This window comes from Gracilinanus agilis, chromosome 1 (genome assembly GCF_016433145.1).
Source record: "Gracilinanus agilis isolate LMUSP501 chromosome 1, AgileGrace, whole genome shotgun sequence".
Taxonomy (NCBI): domain Eukaryota; kingdom Metazoa; phylum Chordata; class Mammalia; order Didelphimorphia; family Didelphidae; genus Gracilinanus; species Gracilinanus agilis.
Genome location: NC_058130.1, coordinates 250,289,561 through 250,307,582, shown reverse-complemented (window position 1 = coordinate 250,307,582; position 18,022 = coordinate 250,289,561). Strand labels below are relative to the sequence as shown.

Below are 18,022 nucleotides of genomic sequence, written 5' to 3'. Positions count from 1 at the left end.
AAAGGATTTTACAGGTGAGGAAGCTGAGACCTAGAGAAGTATTAAGTGAAATGCTGAAGGTAACTTAGGTGTGGCAAGTGGAAAATATGACATTTGAACCTAGGTTATTGGACTCCAAATCCATTGGTTTGTTTTTTTCACTGTGCCACACTGGTGGCTTTTCTAGTTCTGCCTCTGACAATTATTGGCTGTGTGATGCTCTGAATCGGTGAGTCTAGGGGCAGCTGGGTGGCTCAGTATGTTGAGAGCCAGGCCTAGAGATGGTAGATCCTGGGTTTAAATCTGGTCCCAGACACTTCTAGCTGTGTGACCCTGGGCAAGTCACTTAACCCCCATTACCTAGTTATTACTTCTCTTCTGCCTTAGAACCAATACACAGTATTCATTCTAAATGGAAGGCAAGAGCCTAATAAATAAATAAATAAATCTGTGAGCAGTTTTTTAAAACATTAAAAATAAAACAAAGGGGGAAAGGTTATTGACACTGAAATTTTCTCATAGAACCACCATTCATGTTTTCCCAGAAATAAAAAAAAATAGAACTAAACAAAATATAATTCATAGCACGGTGCTGTCAAGTTTTTAGGAGTGGTAAGTCAATCAGTCCCCTAAAGTTATTAATGCTGGTTTTACTTTTGTGTAAAAGCACAAAGGAAAATATATCATGTCTTAAGTTTACAATGAAATACAAATTCACCTTTTTCACAGTGGTGAGTCTGTACATAACTTTATCTTTTTAGGACAAATGTAGATTCTGTTTTATTAAATCATTTTATTTCTTTTCCAAAAGGTTATGAAATTGGATGAACCCAAAGGGATCGCACATATTTATCTATTTACTCCTAAAAATTTCCCAGATCCTCATCGCAGCATTAATCGTCAGATTACAAATGCGGATTTATGGAAGCATCAGAAGGATGTGTTTTTGAGTGTCACTCCCAGTGAAAGTAGTCCTTCTAACAACAAAAGTGACAGTGTCACTGTACCTAGAACCACTCTTGAGAGTATCAAGAAAAACTTCACCGATACCATCCCAAAGTCTGTACTAGAACATACCACCAAACTTTCTATGATGGAGCTTCCCCCTCCAATTCCTTTGTCGAAGCCAGGGGAACATATGGATGTCTATGTGCCAGTGGCCTGCCATCCTGGTCATTTTGTTATCCAGCCTTGGCAAGAGTTACATAAACTGGAAGTTCTGATGGAGGAAATGATTCTGTATTATAGTGTGTCTGAAGAGCGACCTGTAACAGTGGAAAAAGACAAAGTATATGCTGCAAAAGTGGAAAATAAGTAGGTATCAGGGGAGTCCTTATATAGATGTAAGTTCTGTCCTCAAAAGAAGTTGATGCCAAAGTTTCTCTGCCCCACTGGAGTGACTGGGACTCACCAAAAAAAAAAAAGATTTTAAACAGAAAATGGGGGGAACTAATTAAGAGAGTTTGCTAATCTTTAAAATTGTGTAATTCATATCCTGATACAGTAACCCTCATTCTGTTAAAACCCATTTATTTTTTTTAAAACCCTTAACTTCTGTGTATAAGCACCTAGGTGGAAAAGTGGTAAGGGTGGGCAATGGGGGTCAAGTGACTTGCCCAGGGTCACACAGCTGGGAAGTGTTTGAGGCCAGATTTGAACCTAGGACCTCCGGTCTCTAGGCCTGACTCTCAATCCACTGAGCTACCCAGCTGCCCCCTAAAAACCCATTTATGCTAAAGATTAGGCTACAAAATAGTTTGAGTTCTCACTTTATAATAGGAACATAGAATTAGATTTTTTATTGAGATTTATCTCAAGAATTTGAGAAAATTTTTTACAACTCTTAGATTTGTAAATTTATAGCTGTAGATCTACTCTACCCATGTATATCACATGATGACTATTATAAGTCTTTCTATAACTACTCCATAAAGGAAGCACTGAAAAAGCTCAAAGACTTCCTCAGATTCTTGTAATATTTTGTGAATATCATTGTCATACTCGGGCTGGCCATCTTTTATCTCTTTTTCTCATTACTTGACTGGACTACTTTTATACTTTTTTTTTTAACAATTAAAATGGGTTCTTCATTATGTCTTTATGGCACTTCTTGAACACATTTGGTGTTCTTTACACTTGATTCAGAAGTAGGAAGTAGGAAGCTTCTAGAATCTGTAATCTTAGCAAGGGAAGAACTCTTACTTAAACAATTATCTTTGAGAAATGAAAATGAAATTAAAATATAGTGTGTATATATTTTCCAGTTGATCTCCCCTGCTGCCTCGATATTAAATATTTTAAATTATATACTTAATAGATAGCAACAAAAGCACAGTGAATCTTAGAGACAAATGTCTGTTGCTGTTGAGTCATTTCAGTTGTATCTGACTATTTTTGACCCCATTTGGGATTTTCTTGGCAAAGATACTAGAGTGGTTTGCCATGTCCTTCTCCAGATCATTTTACAGATGAAGCAATTTTCCAAGGGTCACATATCTAATAGTAAATATATGAAGGTAGATTTGAATTCATGAAGAGAATTCCTAACTCCAGGCCTGGGGCTGTATCCACTGAACTCCACTTACCTGCTTCCACCCATTTGGTGTGAACCCCCTTCATTAACAGTAGAGGAAACCTAACACAACCCTCCCTCCAGAAGTTAAGTCACTTGCCCAAGGTTGCATGGGTTGAAATAGCATTTGAACCTGTGGCCTGTAACTTTAGTCTGCTCGGTGTCTTACTACTAAACTTAGAGTTTAACAAGAAAAAGCCAAACAAATAAAAAAAAAAGAAAACATTTTTGCTCTCTGTTTTCTTTTAGAGCTTCACCAAATTCTGCTTGTTTGACCAGATTTTCTTTCTTCCTTCCTTCCTACTTCCTACCTTCCTTCTTTCTTGGTCATAGAGTATATATAGTTCTGGTCCTATCATTTTGTGCTGTTGTATCCATATTTTTTTGTACATTTCATGTTTATTGGTTATTGTAGCCCAATAATCTTTATTATATTGCTATACCACTTATTAAACCATTCTCTAATTGTTGGGTGTATAAATGTCTATATATCTACATCTATCCATATGTATATATGTATATATTAGAGAGCAAGAGGTTGTTTCCAGTTTTTTTTAATTACAAATAGAGCAGCTATAAATTTATCTGTACATATAGATCTTTTTTCTTCTTTTTTTATGAGTCCTAGTAGTGGAAATATTTTTTAAACTCTTAGTGCTTTGCCATATTACTCTCCAACATGTTTAAAATTCTGAAGTCCCACAACCATGTATTGTACTTCTTTCCCCACAACCCTACCTTCCATTATCATTGGATTTTGTCATTTTTTAAAATAGATTTTTGCCATTCTAGTGAGTATATGTGGTATCTTAAGAGGTTGTCTTGCTTCTCATTTATAGTTATCCCTTGCTACCTTTAGCTAAAGGAACTCGTCTCTCCTTGCTATTTGAAGATTATTGTTTGTTCTGTTTTGCCATTCACGTGCCCAGAAATAGTCATATGAATTAAATTGTCCTTTTCAAAGGGGGAATTGGGACTAGATCTGTGTTTTTCACTGACATAGGCAACTCTCAGATGAGTTTCATTGCAGATAGGTACCTTTTCTGCAATTTGTTACCTTGCTGAGAGCATTAAGAGGTCCAAAATCATATACACAGTAAATGTCAAGAGGTGGAAGTTAATAGAAGATCCTCCTGGCTCCTAGGTCAGCTCTCTATTTGCAGCTCACTCTCTTGTTGCTACATTTAAGATTTGTCTGAAAAATTGTATTCTTTTCTCAGTAGTTAAAAGGTTACTTCACTTACTTTACTTTAAAGTTGCCTTATATCCACTCCTATCTGCCTTACAAATCAAGCAACCTTTCCTTAATGGGCCTTAGTTACTATCTCATCAGCCCAGTAAAGGGCTAGACTCAATGACCTCCAAACTCTCCATCAACTCCAAATTTTGGGACCAGGACTAGAGCACTGGCTCTAGAATTAGTGAATGTAACTGGGGTTCAGACCCTGCCTCAGACACTGGCTTTTTATAACCTTGGGCTAGGCACTTAGTTTCCCTCCTCTATAAACAAACGGATTGGACCAAGTGGCCTCTCATATCCTTTCTAGCACTATATGGTTCTATAATCCTTTCCTCTCATTTTTCCATGTCACTAGGCCAGGAAAAATATGTTCTAAGCAACAAGGTTTACTGTTTGAAACTGGTCGAGAAAAATTGGCAATGATTTTTTTCTTTATTCAAGCTCTGATCTGTTGTCACTTTAATGACATTCATAATTATGTTGTCTTATGCAGAACAGCTTTGAGAGTTACACTTTGGATTTATTATAGACTTGGAAAGAAAAGCAAACAATAAATAATAGGGATTTATAGTTCCACATACTCTCTTTCACTTTCTCTTTCACTGTCCTACTATGTGTTTGAAAATACTTGTATTTGGCGTTGAGTTTGAAATTTTAAAATTGTCTTAATGCCTTAGCCTTATTGTAGAGCTCATTCTGATCTTGAGTCAGACTATATTACTGACAGTCCGTGAACCAAGAAATGGCCATGTCCTTCAAAACTGTGCAGCTTCGATATGATCTCGTCCTTTGATCTTAGCTTGCAAAAGCAACCACCACATTAACTTTATATTTTTCATCATAAAATGGCTTTTAGCTATAAAGCAGATATTATCCTCATTTTTTTTCCTTAATCCATTCATTATTTTTAGGTGGCACAGAGTACTTTTAAAAGGAATTCTGACCAATGGACTGGTATCTGTTTATGAGTTGGACTATGGCAAACATGAATTAGTGAGCGTAAGGAAAGTACAGCCTCTAGTGGACGTGTTCCGGAAGCTGCCCTTTCAGGCCATCACAGCTCAGCTTGCAGGTAAATTGTACAACTGGAACTAGTGCAATGATGTACTCTTGTCTCCATGTCTCTAATCTCTTGGCTGTACACAAACCTCAAGGAGGTCAAAGGCAAAGTTCCCACATACACCAAAAGATCAGTTGCACTTTTTGTGGTGGCAAAGAACTGGAAACAAATCAACTGGAGAAGAGCAAATTGTGGTGCCTAGAAGTAAAATGCTATATTATTGTGCTCTAAGAAATGATGACTATTAAGAATTCAGCCAAATGTGGGAAAACTTCTGAATGGATAGAAAGTGAAATAAAGAGAATCAGGAAAAACAATGGAAAGAACAAAATAAGCTAACCTGAGCTTTAATCTGTAACTAGAATGACTAGGTATGTCTCCAGCGAAGAGTTAAGTCACTGGAAGACTATATATGTGGAATATTACAAATACACTATTAGTTTTGCTATACTGTTTTTTTTCCTTTTTATTAATCTTCATGACAAGGAATGGCTCACTGGACAGGGAAGGAATATTTCCAGAAATGAATAAACAAAAAAACAAAAATATTGATATTAATATTAGTATATAGCATGAAATATGATATAGCATAATAAATCATTTAAAAGACACTAATAGAAATAGTCTGCATAAGTTCCATCACTTTTATTAAACCTGATCTCACATCATACATTATAAATTTAGTATCACACTAGATGTACAAGTTTACAAAATGAATTTTGTTAAGTTTCAGATCCATTTTAAAAGTTGTATCTCATAAAATAGCACTTGCATTCTGAGCTTTAGAGATCTTGGCTCATAGAATTGAAGAAATAAAAAGGGAACTTTAGAAGTTATCTAGTTCATTCTGTTCATTTTAAATATAAGAATAGAATGACTGGAAGGGGAGAGGGAGAAAGGGAGGGAGGAAGAGAGAGAGGGAAGGAAGGAAGGAGTGGGAGGAGAGAGAGAGACCTCTTAATGCTCTCAGCAAGGTGACAAATTGCAGAAAAGGTACCTATCTGCAATGAAACTCATCTGAGAGAGAGAGAGAGAGAGAGAAAGACATGCACTTTGGTATGGTAGAAAGAGCAGTGAGTTTGTAGTTAGGAACAGGTAGCCCACAACCTGAGTGAACTTCAGCAAGTCACCTCAGTATCCTCATTTGTAGAATGAAAAAAGAGTGAACTGGATAATTTTAAGGCCTTTACCTAAATTCTCATTAACTTGCATGGAAACTTTAACTCAGGTAGCCCAACTCACAATCTCATGCTACCTATTATTAGAATGAATTGTATTAAAAATTATGAAATTAATTAAAAATTAAATTAAAAATTAAAAAATATCTAGGATTAGAAAAAATTTACTGTTATACATGGACCCAAAGTCCCATAACTAGAAGGCACTTAAAAGATAAAGTAGCTGAGGCTTAAAGAGGGTGCCTTTCCCAAGATAAGCCTTGACACATGCACACAACATGTACACTTATTCATATTGACTCTTCCTAAGAAAATTCCTTAGGAGGACTATCTTAATTATTCATTAGATAAATGGACCTGTTCTTTCTCTTTTGAATTTTCAATTGGAATCATGCTGAGGAAAGAGATATGGCCATTATCCATTCCCTATTTTATTCCACACCATCACACTGCAAGGAATCTTTTAGAATATAAACTCACTGAGCGTTCAGACTCGCCTTTGTTTTTCTGGTTCCAGTGTTTGACACATTAGTAGGTAATTAATGTTATTGAATGAATTAAGTTGAATTTTTTGTCCATTCAGAAATCATTAAAGTGACTCAATCCAGACTGGAAAAGAAGCTATAGCAAGAGCTTTTTAAAAAAATTTCCTGCTGTTTATTTTTTACTTTAAAGAATTCTAGCTTGGACTCTTCAGACTAATTTGAATAAAATAAAAATATTTGAGTGCAGAAGTATATTCTTACAGCATATTCTTTGTATTTTTATACTAGGAGTGAGATGCAGTCAGTGGTCAGAAGAAGCTTCAATAGTGTTTCGAAATCATGTAGAGAAGAAACCTTTGGTGGCGTTGGTACAGGCAGTTGTTGAAAGTACCAATCCTTGGGATCGAAAAATAGTGGCATACTTGGTGGACACATCACTACCAGATACTGATATATGGATTCATGACTTTATGTCTGAATATCTCGTGGAGCTTTCAAAAATTAATTAATCACTGTTGCTGAAACCTTGACAACTAATTTATATTCTTTAGCAATAATAATAATAATAAAACAACATGAAGCAGGCTTTAAACACTGAAAGTTCAACTATTCTGCATGGCTCTTGAGTATCTGCAAGGGATTGAAAAATATGATGCTTATGGTCTATGAAATATATTTAATAGAAGTTTTGTTTAACCAAGTTGACTTTTCAAAGGACTTGCACTAATTGTTTATTACTATAGTTTTAGAGTGTTGGGGTGGAAAAATAAAGTGTTGTTTATCAACATCAAAGTTGACTACCTTGAATTTATTCTAGGTTTTATGATCTTAAAATATTTGTCTCTCCTTTCTCTCATATATCTGCGTGTCCCACCCACATTATTATTCTGTACACACAGTACACATGTTCCTTCTGCCAGGGCTAAGTATGTATTAAGTTACCTAGGTTTTATCAGTCTTATTATTTCACTATGATTCCTTTTTTCCTTCCCTAGAATATCTCTAAAATTGATAACCAATTTCAGTGGCATGTATAAGGATATTAGAAATTAAGTCTTGTTACATTAGTTTAGAGATAAGAAGTAGAGAGGCTGGCTTGAGAAAGAATTGGAATTTGAAACAGAGCTGAGACAGAGTGTCGGTTTCAAATGTTGACAGTGTGTGTGGGAGGGTTAACGGTTTTTCTGTGACAGTTACTCTCTCTGGGTGGGCTGTTGCTTGGAGGTCGTTGGCAGTTAGTCTCCGTGAGTGGCAATTACTCTCTCAGAGTGCTGGGAGCAGGTAACATCTTTCTCTCTTCACTGAGGTAGAAGAAAAGGAGGGAAAAACCTGAAGGAGCTAAGTGATTTCCTTTCCCAACTTGGGAAACACTAGTGACTGTCTATTGCTGTTTCATAAATTGTTTTATCTCTGAGAAGACCAAAGAAAGATGTGGTCTTTGGTTTGGACTCTGAGTCTACTAAGGCTCAGAGTCCTAACTTGGTTATTACTGAGGCTCAGCCACCCAGCCTTTGTTATTTTTATAACTTGGAGACAAAATTAAGAATTATATACTTCTTATAAGGATAATAGTGTTAGTTTATTATAGAATAGTGAAAATTTGGGTTAGTCAGATCAGGAAGGATCAGTGTAGCCTATGGAAACAGGAGAAGTGGTTCCTTGCAGAGCCAGGGAGTTTTATTTGGGTGGAGTTAGAATCCCTTAGAGTTAAAATCCTTCTTTATCCTTATATTCTCAATACCTATTATTTTTTACAGTTTTGGTGAGTTAAATAGGACAAAGAACCAGAAAAATCTGATTTTAAGGGGCCAACTGTCAACTTGGGCAGTTGGAACCATTATCACAGCAGGGGGGGTCCATTAAAGCACTAGCTAGAGCTGACAATTTCACTGTGAGCTGTGGTAACAGTGAGCTGAACTCTAGGTGGCTCCAAAACCCATCTCCTAGTCAACTTGGCTCGTGCTCTCAGAAAAGCTGGTGAATTAGCTGCATAAAATCACCATTGGACTTTTTCTGTTAGATATGGCTTTTTCTGCCAAATCTCTTTTTCTCTATTATACTGGATTATATGCAAAATTCACTTGCCTGTGACTTTCTAATGCCAGTACTGTCATTGACACTCCTAGAACTAATCTCTTATGTCCCTGTGCTAGTATTGGTTTTCTTGTGCTTTTACATGATGATTGAATCTTTGGCAGTCGTTTTTAAGCATTTAAAAGCAAACATCAAGCAAGCTACTGCAAAGAATGATCTAACATTAAAAGTGAACTCTTTAGAGTCAAAACTAGATAGAATTGAAACTCAATATGAGGAATTACTCAAGGCTAAAGGGACAATGGCAAAAAGTAAGGAACATGAAACAACTAAATTAGAGGGTGCAACTAAATCAGATAAACCAACTAAATTAGAAATGGAAACTGAAGCATTAGAAAGCACACCAGCTCATATGGAATTTTTACACATGTAATTCTTTGTTTCTGAAGGCAAAATTAAGTACCTATCAGCCTTTCAGTTTAAGAATTAACATGCCATTTTTTCTCATAGGTCTGAGAGGCTTAGAAGCCTTGAAATTTCTTAGTAGGTAGGGTGGAAACTGTTGTCTATTGTGTTGCTATTCTGGGTGTGCTAACAATGAGTGTAAATCTAGTTTTTAAAACTTTTCTGTTTGGAGTTTACCTTACAACATTTCATCACCAGAGTTCATTCTAGGTTAAGAAAGCAGCATAAATAAAATATAGAAATGGAGATCCATGAATATTACATGGGAGGAGTGATAAAAGCTTAGCTAAAGAGGAAGGAAAGATCATGTTAGAAAGTAGTAAAATGAGGAATTTGAATACCTGTCCAAGGGCCACAATCATAGAAGTCTTTGAAAATCGGGCAAAAAAGTTAAACCCCCAAGAAGCCACTGTGAATCCTTAAAAAGGAAAACTATATAATGAAAGCCTTTAAAAAGAAAAGGATTAATTTGACAATTAGGAGAGGGAGGATTGGTTAAGAGAAGGCAGTGATGATCAGTTGTCCTGTTATGTGATAAGAATGTGGATGAGAGTAGTGGCAGTTGCTATAAAGATCAAAGATGTCCTAGTGAATGGATTGGCAGGACTTGTGACGAGTGGAATATAATGGGTAAAAGAGGGAGAAGTTAGTGTCACCAGCATTTATTAGGTGCCATACACTGTGCTAATCACAAGGGATACATAGTAAGGCAAAAAAATACGCTCTGCCCTCAAAGAGCTTACATTCCAATGGGGGAAATGACATGTAAACAAATAGGTAAGTTCAAGAGAGAGTAAATTAATCTGTTAACTAGCCACTCTGGGAACCAGGAATGGCCTCCCATGGAAGCTGGGATTTGACTTGCAGCTTGAAGTAAGCCAGGGAAACTGATATGGAGATGAGGAGGATGAACATTCCAGAAATGGGTGCAGCTAGTACAAAGGCCTAGGGACAAGAAGGGGTGCCATGTTTGAGAAGAACTACAAGTAGGCCAGCAAAGCCAAGAGAGAATAGAAATGAGTTAGTTTTGGAGTCGGTTTGGACAGGTGGAGAGGTATGGTGAATTTAGTTTTAAATGTGTTGTATTTGAGTTGATAAGATAAGCGAGAAATCCCAAGAGACACATATACAGACAAATGGAAATTGGAATGAAGGCAAGAGGCCAGGGCTAAAGATAGTGATTTAGAAGTCATCCACATAGAGGCTATAGTTGAAGCTATGTATGTGGAGAGGATATGGCTGCTTCAAGAGAGATGTAAGTTGGGGAAAGAGTCTGAAGAATTTAGGATTCCAGAAAAGACAAGGAAGCCCACAGTTTGCAAGAGAATCAGGGCACCTAGAGAAAAGTTTCCAGAAGTGACCAATTCTCAATAACATGACATCAGGAGAAAGAAAATCCCCAGAGAGCAAAAGGGTATGGTAGTCTAGGTAAGAGAAGCAGTGGATATAAATAATGCATTTTTAGGTATTATAACAATGAAAGGAAGGAGAGAACTAGGATTGTAGTTAGTAGGAATTACCAAGGTCAAGAGGAACATGTTTCTATTAGGAAGGAGGGAGATGGGAGAATGGGGGAACTGAATGTTTAAAAATAGGTAGTAGATTATGAAGAGGCAGGGATTGAATTACTAAGAAGGAAGGGATATTTGAGAAAGCAAGGTCCTAGAGAAGTTATGAAGTTTCAGGGCCAGCTTTGGGAAGGAGGAAAGGGGTGTCAATTCCACTGAGATTAAAAGGAAGGGTGAGAAGTTAAATGTGAGGATAATAATTGGTTGGAGTAAAGATAATAATCCACGAGGGAATTCATACCAGAAGGACTTAGTCTTCCCCTTGAAGTAGGTTTTGAGAGAATTGTAGTAGGAAGAACATTTTTTAAAAAGATGTCTTATGAAGAGAAAGCAAAGGTACAGTACCTCACACATAAAGGAATCCATTGGATTTTTTCATTTTAATTTCATTTTAATTTCCTCTCAACAGGAGTTTGAACCTCACCACACACCTCTTGACAGGTTTGCACAGATAGGTTTCAAAGGACCCATGAACTTGAATGGGGGGAAAATTGCATCTTTATTTCATTATAGTTTGTTTTCTTTGAAATCATGTACATTTTATTTTATACTTTTAAAAACATTATTCTGTTTTTGGTCCATAACAACACAAAAAGTTTAAGAACCTCTATTCTAGGATACTGGGAATAAATAGGGAAATAAAGACTGTTAACCCCTTAATCCACGATTTAAAAATTTCTTCTGATAATCTTGGACAAAGTATTTCATTTTTCTCATTCACATTTTATAACAAAATTTTAATGTATATATGTTTATGGTTAAAATTTTGTGTCTGAAGAATAGTCTGATTTATGACTATGGTTTTAATTGAATAAAGCACTTTTAACTGCTGTTTTGGGTGGTTGTTATTCTAACACGTTTTGGCAAAAATAGCTTACATGATTATAATCCATAATCTGAAAAAACAAGAGATGGAGCATTGCCATGTAGCTTTTAAAATGTGTCACCTTTGGTGAATTCAACAAATCATTACTGGAATTTCTACCACAAAGGTAATCTGAAGAAACACCAAGACAAATACTGCCTTTATTCGAATGTATAGCACATACTCCTAAAATTAAAGGCTACATATATATTGAGCTATGATGAATATGGATTTGGGGCTTTGGAAATGCTCCTTTACTGGCCCCAAATAGTTCCTCCCCCATATCCCACCTTTAAGTTGAATGGGAATGATTTTGGAATCATATTTTATCTTAAACAAGATAGATGCACAGTTCGATGTGCTAGCTTCTCCAAGTCTGTGGAATTGAGCAGGAGACAGTAGTCTTGTTTCATCTAGAGTCTCCTGTAGGAGACTGACAGCAGATAAAAATAGAGAATGTGAGGATTCTTCCTCTAGATTTTTAGACAACTCCTTTCAGACAGACTATAGACAGGTTGAAGTGGAAAAAATAGCCAGGATGGTGAAGGGGCCTAAAGCTATGCCACATGAGGATTAATTAGTTTTAAGAAATGAGAATGAAAAGGAAGACTTGGAAAGGAAAGATATGGAATAATAGTTTCTCAGTCGTGGAAGAGAGATTTAACTTATTTTACTTAGTCTCAGTTGGAAGAACTAGGTGATGAGTGGAAAGAAATTTAGGGCAGATTTCAAGTTGATAGAATGAAAAACGTTGTGACACTCAAAAGTGAAATGGTCTGCATTGGTTATAAGTTCTACACTGAAAGTGTTCAGTAGAGGCTGGAACCTGCGAGGGATTTAAGAGGGGAATCCCTGTTTTAAGTATATTTTGGAGTAGACAGCATCTGAGGTCCCAACTCTGAGATTTCAGTCTTAAGGGATGATTTCTAAAATTAATGAACCAATAACCAGCACATATGATCTGATAAAAGGTTGGTGGGGGAAAGGAGGGCGTATTTTTTCCAAGTTATGAATAGAATGTTTCAAATCAGGCCTGCCAAGGGCAGCTAGATGGCTCAGTGAATAAAGAGCCAGGTCTAGAGACAGGAGGTCCTAGGTTCAAATTTGTCCTCAGGCACTTCCTAGCTGTGTAATTTAAAGCAAGTCACTTAACCCTCCAATTATCAGCCTTTACCTCTCTTCTGACTTAGAACCAGTATTTAGTATGGATTCTAAGACAAAGGTAAGGGTTTAAAAAAATTGGGACACACCAGATAATCTGGAATATATAACTCATGGCCACCAAACCAATGGGACAAAACATTGCAACAGCAATAAATAAGAGGAGAAAGGAGGGGGATTATGGATTCCAGTCAGCGATCGCTGCCAACACAGCATAAAGCATTATCCTTTTCACTACCCAATATGAGATTTATTTCCCTTCATTGTGAGTTTCCCTTTTCTCTCTGTCTCCATCTCTGTTCTTACAAAGTTACCCAGGCCTATTCCCTTGGAATAAGATCTACATCTCATTATGACTTGTAATGTGGGGAGGAAAATAGAGTAAATGAGTATCCTGACCTTAGGGAATCCAGGTAGGAAATGTGTGCATATATGCATAAACCTATTGGAAACTATACAGCAAGTCCAAGACAACCAGCTTAGTTTGGATTTTAAGACCAGGATCCCATAGTTAATCCCACACATTAACCAGGAGCTGAACAGGGCAGATATAAAACTGCCCTTCCTGATTCTGACTATACGTGACTCAGTCCTGGGATGCTTTGGGGATGAAGAAACCCCGCCTACATCCATGATTCAGGACTGAGGTGGGCTTTGCCCTTTCTTGAGGGAAAAGCAATCTCTTTTAGTAGCTGAGCTAGAAGAGCCAATGACTCAGTGGCTTTAATTGGTAACTTAATTTTTTTTAATTTTTATTTTGAATATTTTCCCCTAGTTACATATTTCATGTTCTTTCCCTCTCCCCCAAATCCCCCTAACACTCCCATAGCCAACACACAATTTCACTGGGTTTTACATGTATCATTGATCAAGACCTAATTCCTTATTTTTTTTTTTAAACCCTTTCCTTCCATCTTAGAATCAATACTGTGTATTGGTTCTAAGGCAGAAGAGCGGTAAGGGGATAAGCAATGGGGGTTAAGTGACTTGCCCAGGGACACCCAGCTAGGAAGTGTCTGAGGCCAGATTTGAACCCAAGACCTCCCATCTCTAGGCCTGGCTCTCAATCTACCCAGCTGCCCCCAATCGGTAACTTTAATCAGTGACCCACTTCTGCCAACTCTCCTCTCTTTCTAGCTGCAGATTGTGTCGGGATTGTCCAAATCACGTCCCCAAGAGGATGAGAGAAAAGCCCCATCCTCTTATTCCCCAAACCTAACCACCACGTGGCAGCTAAAGCTCCTATTCTGCCAAGGTGAATCTGATCTGGTTTGGGGGGCTTCCTCTTCTGTGTTTGGTCCTTCCCAATCTTATGATTCCTGAGATGAGTACATCTAAGCTTATAGGTTCAATAGGTTTAGGGGTCCTGGTCCCATGGGTTAGACTTGAGTATCAGCAAGAAAGCAAATGACCACCAATAAAAAGACAAACTCACATCATAACCCAACTTTCCTGAAGAACATTTCCTGTGAGAGGAACAGCCTAGAAATGAAATGATGAAAAATGCCTGCTCAGAAATTTCACAAAATGCTTGGTGTTCTAATGAGGGTTAAAGCTCAGCCTTCCAGCAGAGTATACAACAGTTCTGCCACTTTTTTTTATCAGTATGTGCTCAGGAGTGTCTTAGGTTCCACTTTTCATACAGCAGAAATAAATACCTGTCCCATTTTTGACTCATTTATACTCTTCTAATTGTCCCTTTGGAGAGCCTAAGCTTAAAGACAATGATTCCTGGAGATGGGAGTGTGAGAAAAGGAAGCCTAATCTCACTGAGCTCCTGCCAAGGCTACACCTTATCAGGACATTGTGAAGAGAGATAAATAAACAACAAAGCCTTTGTCAAGGTCTTACTATGTGCCAGGCATTGTATGAAGTATTATTTATACAAATGTAAGCAAGTAAAGACTATCCCTGCCATTAAGGAACTTGAATTCTAATTTGTCATTCTGTCCTTTCAACCATCATGACCCCATTTGGAATTTTTAGGGAAAAAACATTGAAGTAGTTTGCCATGTTCTTCTCTGACTCATTTTACAGATAAAAAACAGAGGCCAACAGGGTAAAGTAACTTGCCCAGGATCATACAACTGGTGTCAGGCCAGATGTAAACTCAATTCTTCCTGACTCCAGGTCCAGCATTCTATCCACTGGGCCACCACATTCTAGTAGGGCTTGGTAACTCATATTAAATTTTATTTTATTTTTTTCTCCAATTACATATAAAAACAGTTTCCACCATTTTTCAAAGAATATTGAGCCTCGAATTCTCTCCCTCCACTCTCCCCCACCCCAACCTCCCACTGCCCTGGAGATGATAAGCAATCTCATATAGATTGTACACGTGTAATCATGTAAAACATTGGGATTGATAACTCGTGAAGGGAAATGAAGTGGGAGGATACACTTTGGAAATAGTGATCAGTGGTTCCAGGAAAGACAAAAGAAAAACTATCAAGAGCCCAAAGCAGAGAGCTTGAGGTTCAGGTGTGGTGGAGATAATAGTAATGAGAACAGTCAGAATTGGCTTTGTGATCAAGGAAACCCAGTTTCCAGGCAAGGTGTCAAAAAACTTACTAATCAGAAAAGAGAGAGGGACCACTGCCCCACTGGCCCCCTTGGTCCCACCAGGGGTTTATTATTTCTTAGACCAGATTGCTTGTGCCCCTCTAGCTCAACTGTGGCGTTCTGACACAAGTAAAAGCAGTCACTGTAATATTTGGCACACTAAAATTCCAGCTGTACTAAGCTGCTTGATTTCTCTCAAACAAGACAGGAGAAAGCCAAGGTAGCTTGGCTACTGCAGGTATACAAGGTTACATACCACTACGGGGTAGCTTTAAGGATTTGGCAGTGGGGAGAGAGGGTTAGCGACCCACGGTGTTTTCAAAAGTAGATTTCCAGAAGGAAATGTGAAGGAAGAGCAGAGCCAAAGAAATGAATGAAACAGGGTGGCTCCTCAGCAAAGAAGCCTGAAAACAACAGTTCACTTAGGTAATAAATACTCCATGACTGGAAACTTTTCAGATTTAGAGTTGTCACCCTCTAGTTAACTGTGATCATCTTATCTATTCACAGGCAGGAGAAGAAACAGGATCCCATGTTCGTCTAAAAAGATTTTCAGAGTAGGCATTAATAAGCAAGTTCGTACAGGGCAGCCTCAGTGCCATGGGAAAAGGGAGGAGTGAGGAAGAGGAGAGAGAAATGGAATGACATCATTGATCAACTGAGTGTGCTTTGGCTCAGAAAAGGGGCGAATCCTGGAATGCTCAGGGGGCTTTCTAATAGCTGATATTTATATAATTAATGAAATTTACAATATTTTTTTTAACCTTCATCTTCTGTCTTAGAATTAATACTGGATATTAGTTCCAAGGCAGAAGAGCAGTAAGGCTTACATTGGGGGTTATGGGACTTACCCACGGTTACACAGTTAGGTAGCATCTAAGGTCAAATTTGAACCCAGGTAGATTCTAAATGATCACCCTAGTGCAAATATATGGAAATATATTTTGATCAATGACACATGTAAAACCCAGTGGAATTGCTCATTGGCTACTGGAGAGGGGTGGAAGGAGGGGAGAGAGAACATGATTAATGTAACCATGGAAAAATATTCTAAAATAATTGATTAATTAATTAATTGAACTTAAAAACAATTTTTTTGAACCCAGGACCTTCTGTTTCTAGGCCTGGCTGACAATCCACTTAGCCACCTAGCTGCCCCCACAATATAAAAACTTATACAAATATGGTATACCATATAGGAATTTTTAAGTAATTTTTTTCTTTCAGTTTTGTGCAATCTGGATATAGCTTTTACATGCATCTTATCATTTTTTCCAAACAATCCTGAAGGAAGTACTGCAGATATTAGCATCCCCAATTTACAAGAAGGGGGATTTGGGGGGAGATCAGCTTTGAGAGCTTAAATGATTGCCTAGGTTTACTCTGTTAGTAATCAAGAGGTGAGATTCAAACCCAGTTCTCATCTAACTCCAATATGCTTTCTATAATGCTTGCTTTTGCAACATCTCTTAAATATGGCCCTTTCTCTCCATTCTTGCAGGCCCTCATTTCCTAGGAGCCTCTCTTGCATTAACATATAATCGTCACATCTAATCAGTGATTTGTACTCTTCAGCTATATCTAGATGACACAAAATTGAAACAAAAAGATTACTTTTTTTTTTATGCTCCTGCATGGTCAGCAGAGGTAGACCATATTTGTATAAGTTTTAATTTATGGATATCTAACAAATTACTACTTGAAATTCAATTCCGTAACTTGATTTAGAAATATAGTTTGATTTTCCTTGTTGGCTGATACTTAAATTTCATCAAAGTGTAAAGCCTAGTTTTGGGTGTCGCTGAATAGACACAGTAAATTTAACTTCGGCTCTGTACTGTCCATCCATGTCCTCCCTAAAAAGATGAGGCAAGCTTGGACCCATCCTCTTGTTGTTGATCACCTCCCCCAAGAGCCACAGCAGTTTCTAGGGGTTCCACCCCTTGACTGTGGTCCACCATGGCCCAAAGGATTCTGGATCAGAGAACCTCTAACGCTCACAAGGTTGGCTCCAAACCTGATCATGGTCATCTTGGGATTGCTATTTGTTCACCTAAGATCAGGAAAAAAATACAGAAGAGGCAGCTCCAAATCCAAGATCAGTTGAAGAAGTGGGAGTGGAGGAGGTTGCTCCCTTTTAAATATCTGCCAAGTTATCAGCTTTCTCTGCTCAGTGCCAATAAGGGCGTTGTCTTATCTTCTCAAAGCACCATGTTCTGTCATGGATGAGCCAGTACATAGCCAGAAGCAATGGGGGGGGGGGGAGTTGCAGTCTGCAAAGGGGCCCAAGTACTGACCCTTCATGTCTCTGGAATTGCCAGGGGATCGCTAAATACATCCTTAGTGGAATGGGCCATTCTAATTTAAGATTTGTATTATTTTGTAGGGCAGTTTCAGGAGTTGGAGAGTTTGGGAAGGAGGATATTAAACTTGATCAATAAGCAACTCTGAAATAAATTATTTAAAGTGTTATATAAATTTTATTTCCTCACTCCCTTCATAAATCAAGAATTCAAACTTCTTACTTCTTACTCTTACACAATCTCATTAATTCTTCAGTTCATATAGAAATTGACATTATTTTCTTTGGCCACTGTCTAATGGTTCCACCTGAGAAACAGATAATGGTTTAATCAGTTGAGCTGATATAAAGGAAAAGAAGGCATTACCATCTGTTTTGTTTCTGTACCCTAAGGACCACTGGTCCTTTCCATCTAACTTGCAGCCAAAACCTTCCATGTGTGTTATCTCCCCCTATTAAAATGTGCCTTGTGGGGGCAGCTGGGTGGCTCAGTGGACTGAGAGTCAGGCCCAGAGAGAGGAGGTCCTGGGTTCAAATCTCATCTCAAA

General features: G+C 37.7%; 1 protein-coding gene across 1 annotated transcript in view; it reads left to right on the top strand.

The window, feature by feature from the left end:
• Positions 1 to 7,293, top strand: part of TDRD7 (tudor domain containing 7) — a 110,637-nt gene extending 103,344 nt beyond the window's left edge. The window contains exons 15-17 of the mRNA XM_044660864.1: positions 791 to 1,293; positions 4,703 to 4,863; positions 6,803 to 7,293. Of these exons, the coding sequence (XP_044516799.1) occupies positions 791 to 1,293; positions 4,703 to 4,863; positions 6,803 to 7,023 (885 nt within the window). The 3' untranslated portion in view covers positions 7,024 to 7,293. The remainder of the gene's footprint in view (positions 1 to 790; positions 1,294 to 4,702; positions 4,864 to 6,802) is intronic.
• Positions 7,294 to 18,022: the final 10,729 nt, after the last annotated feature.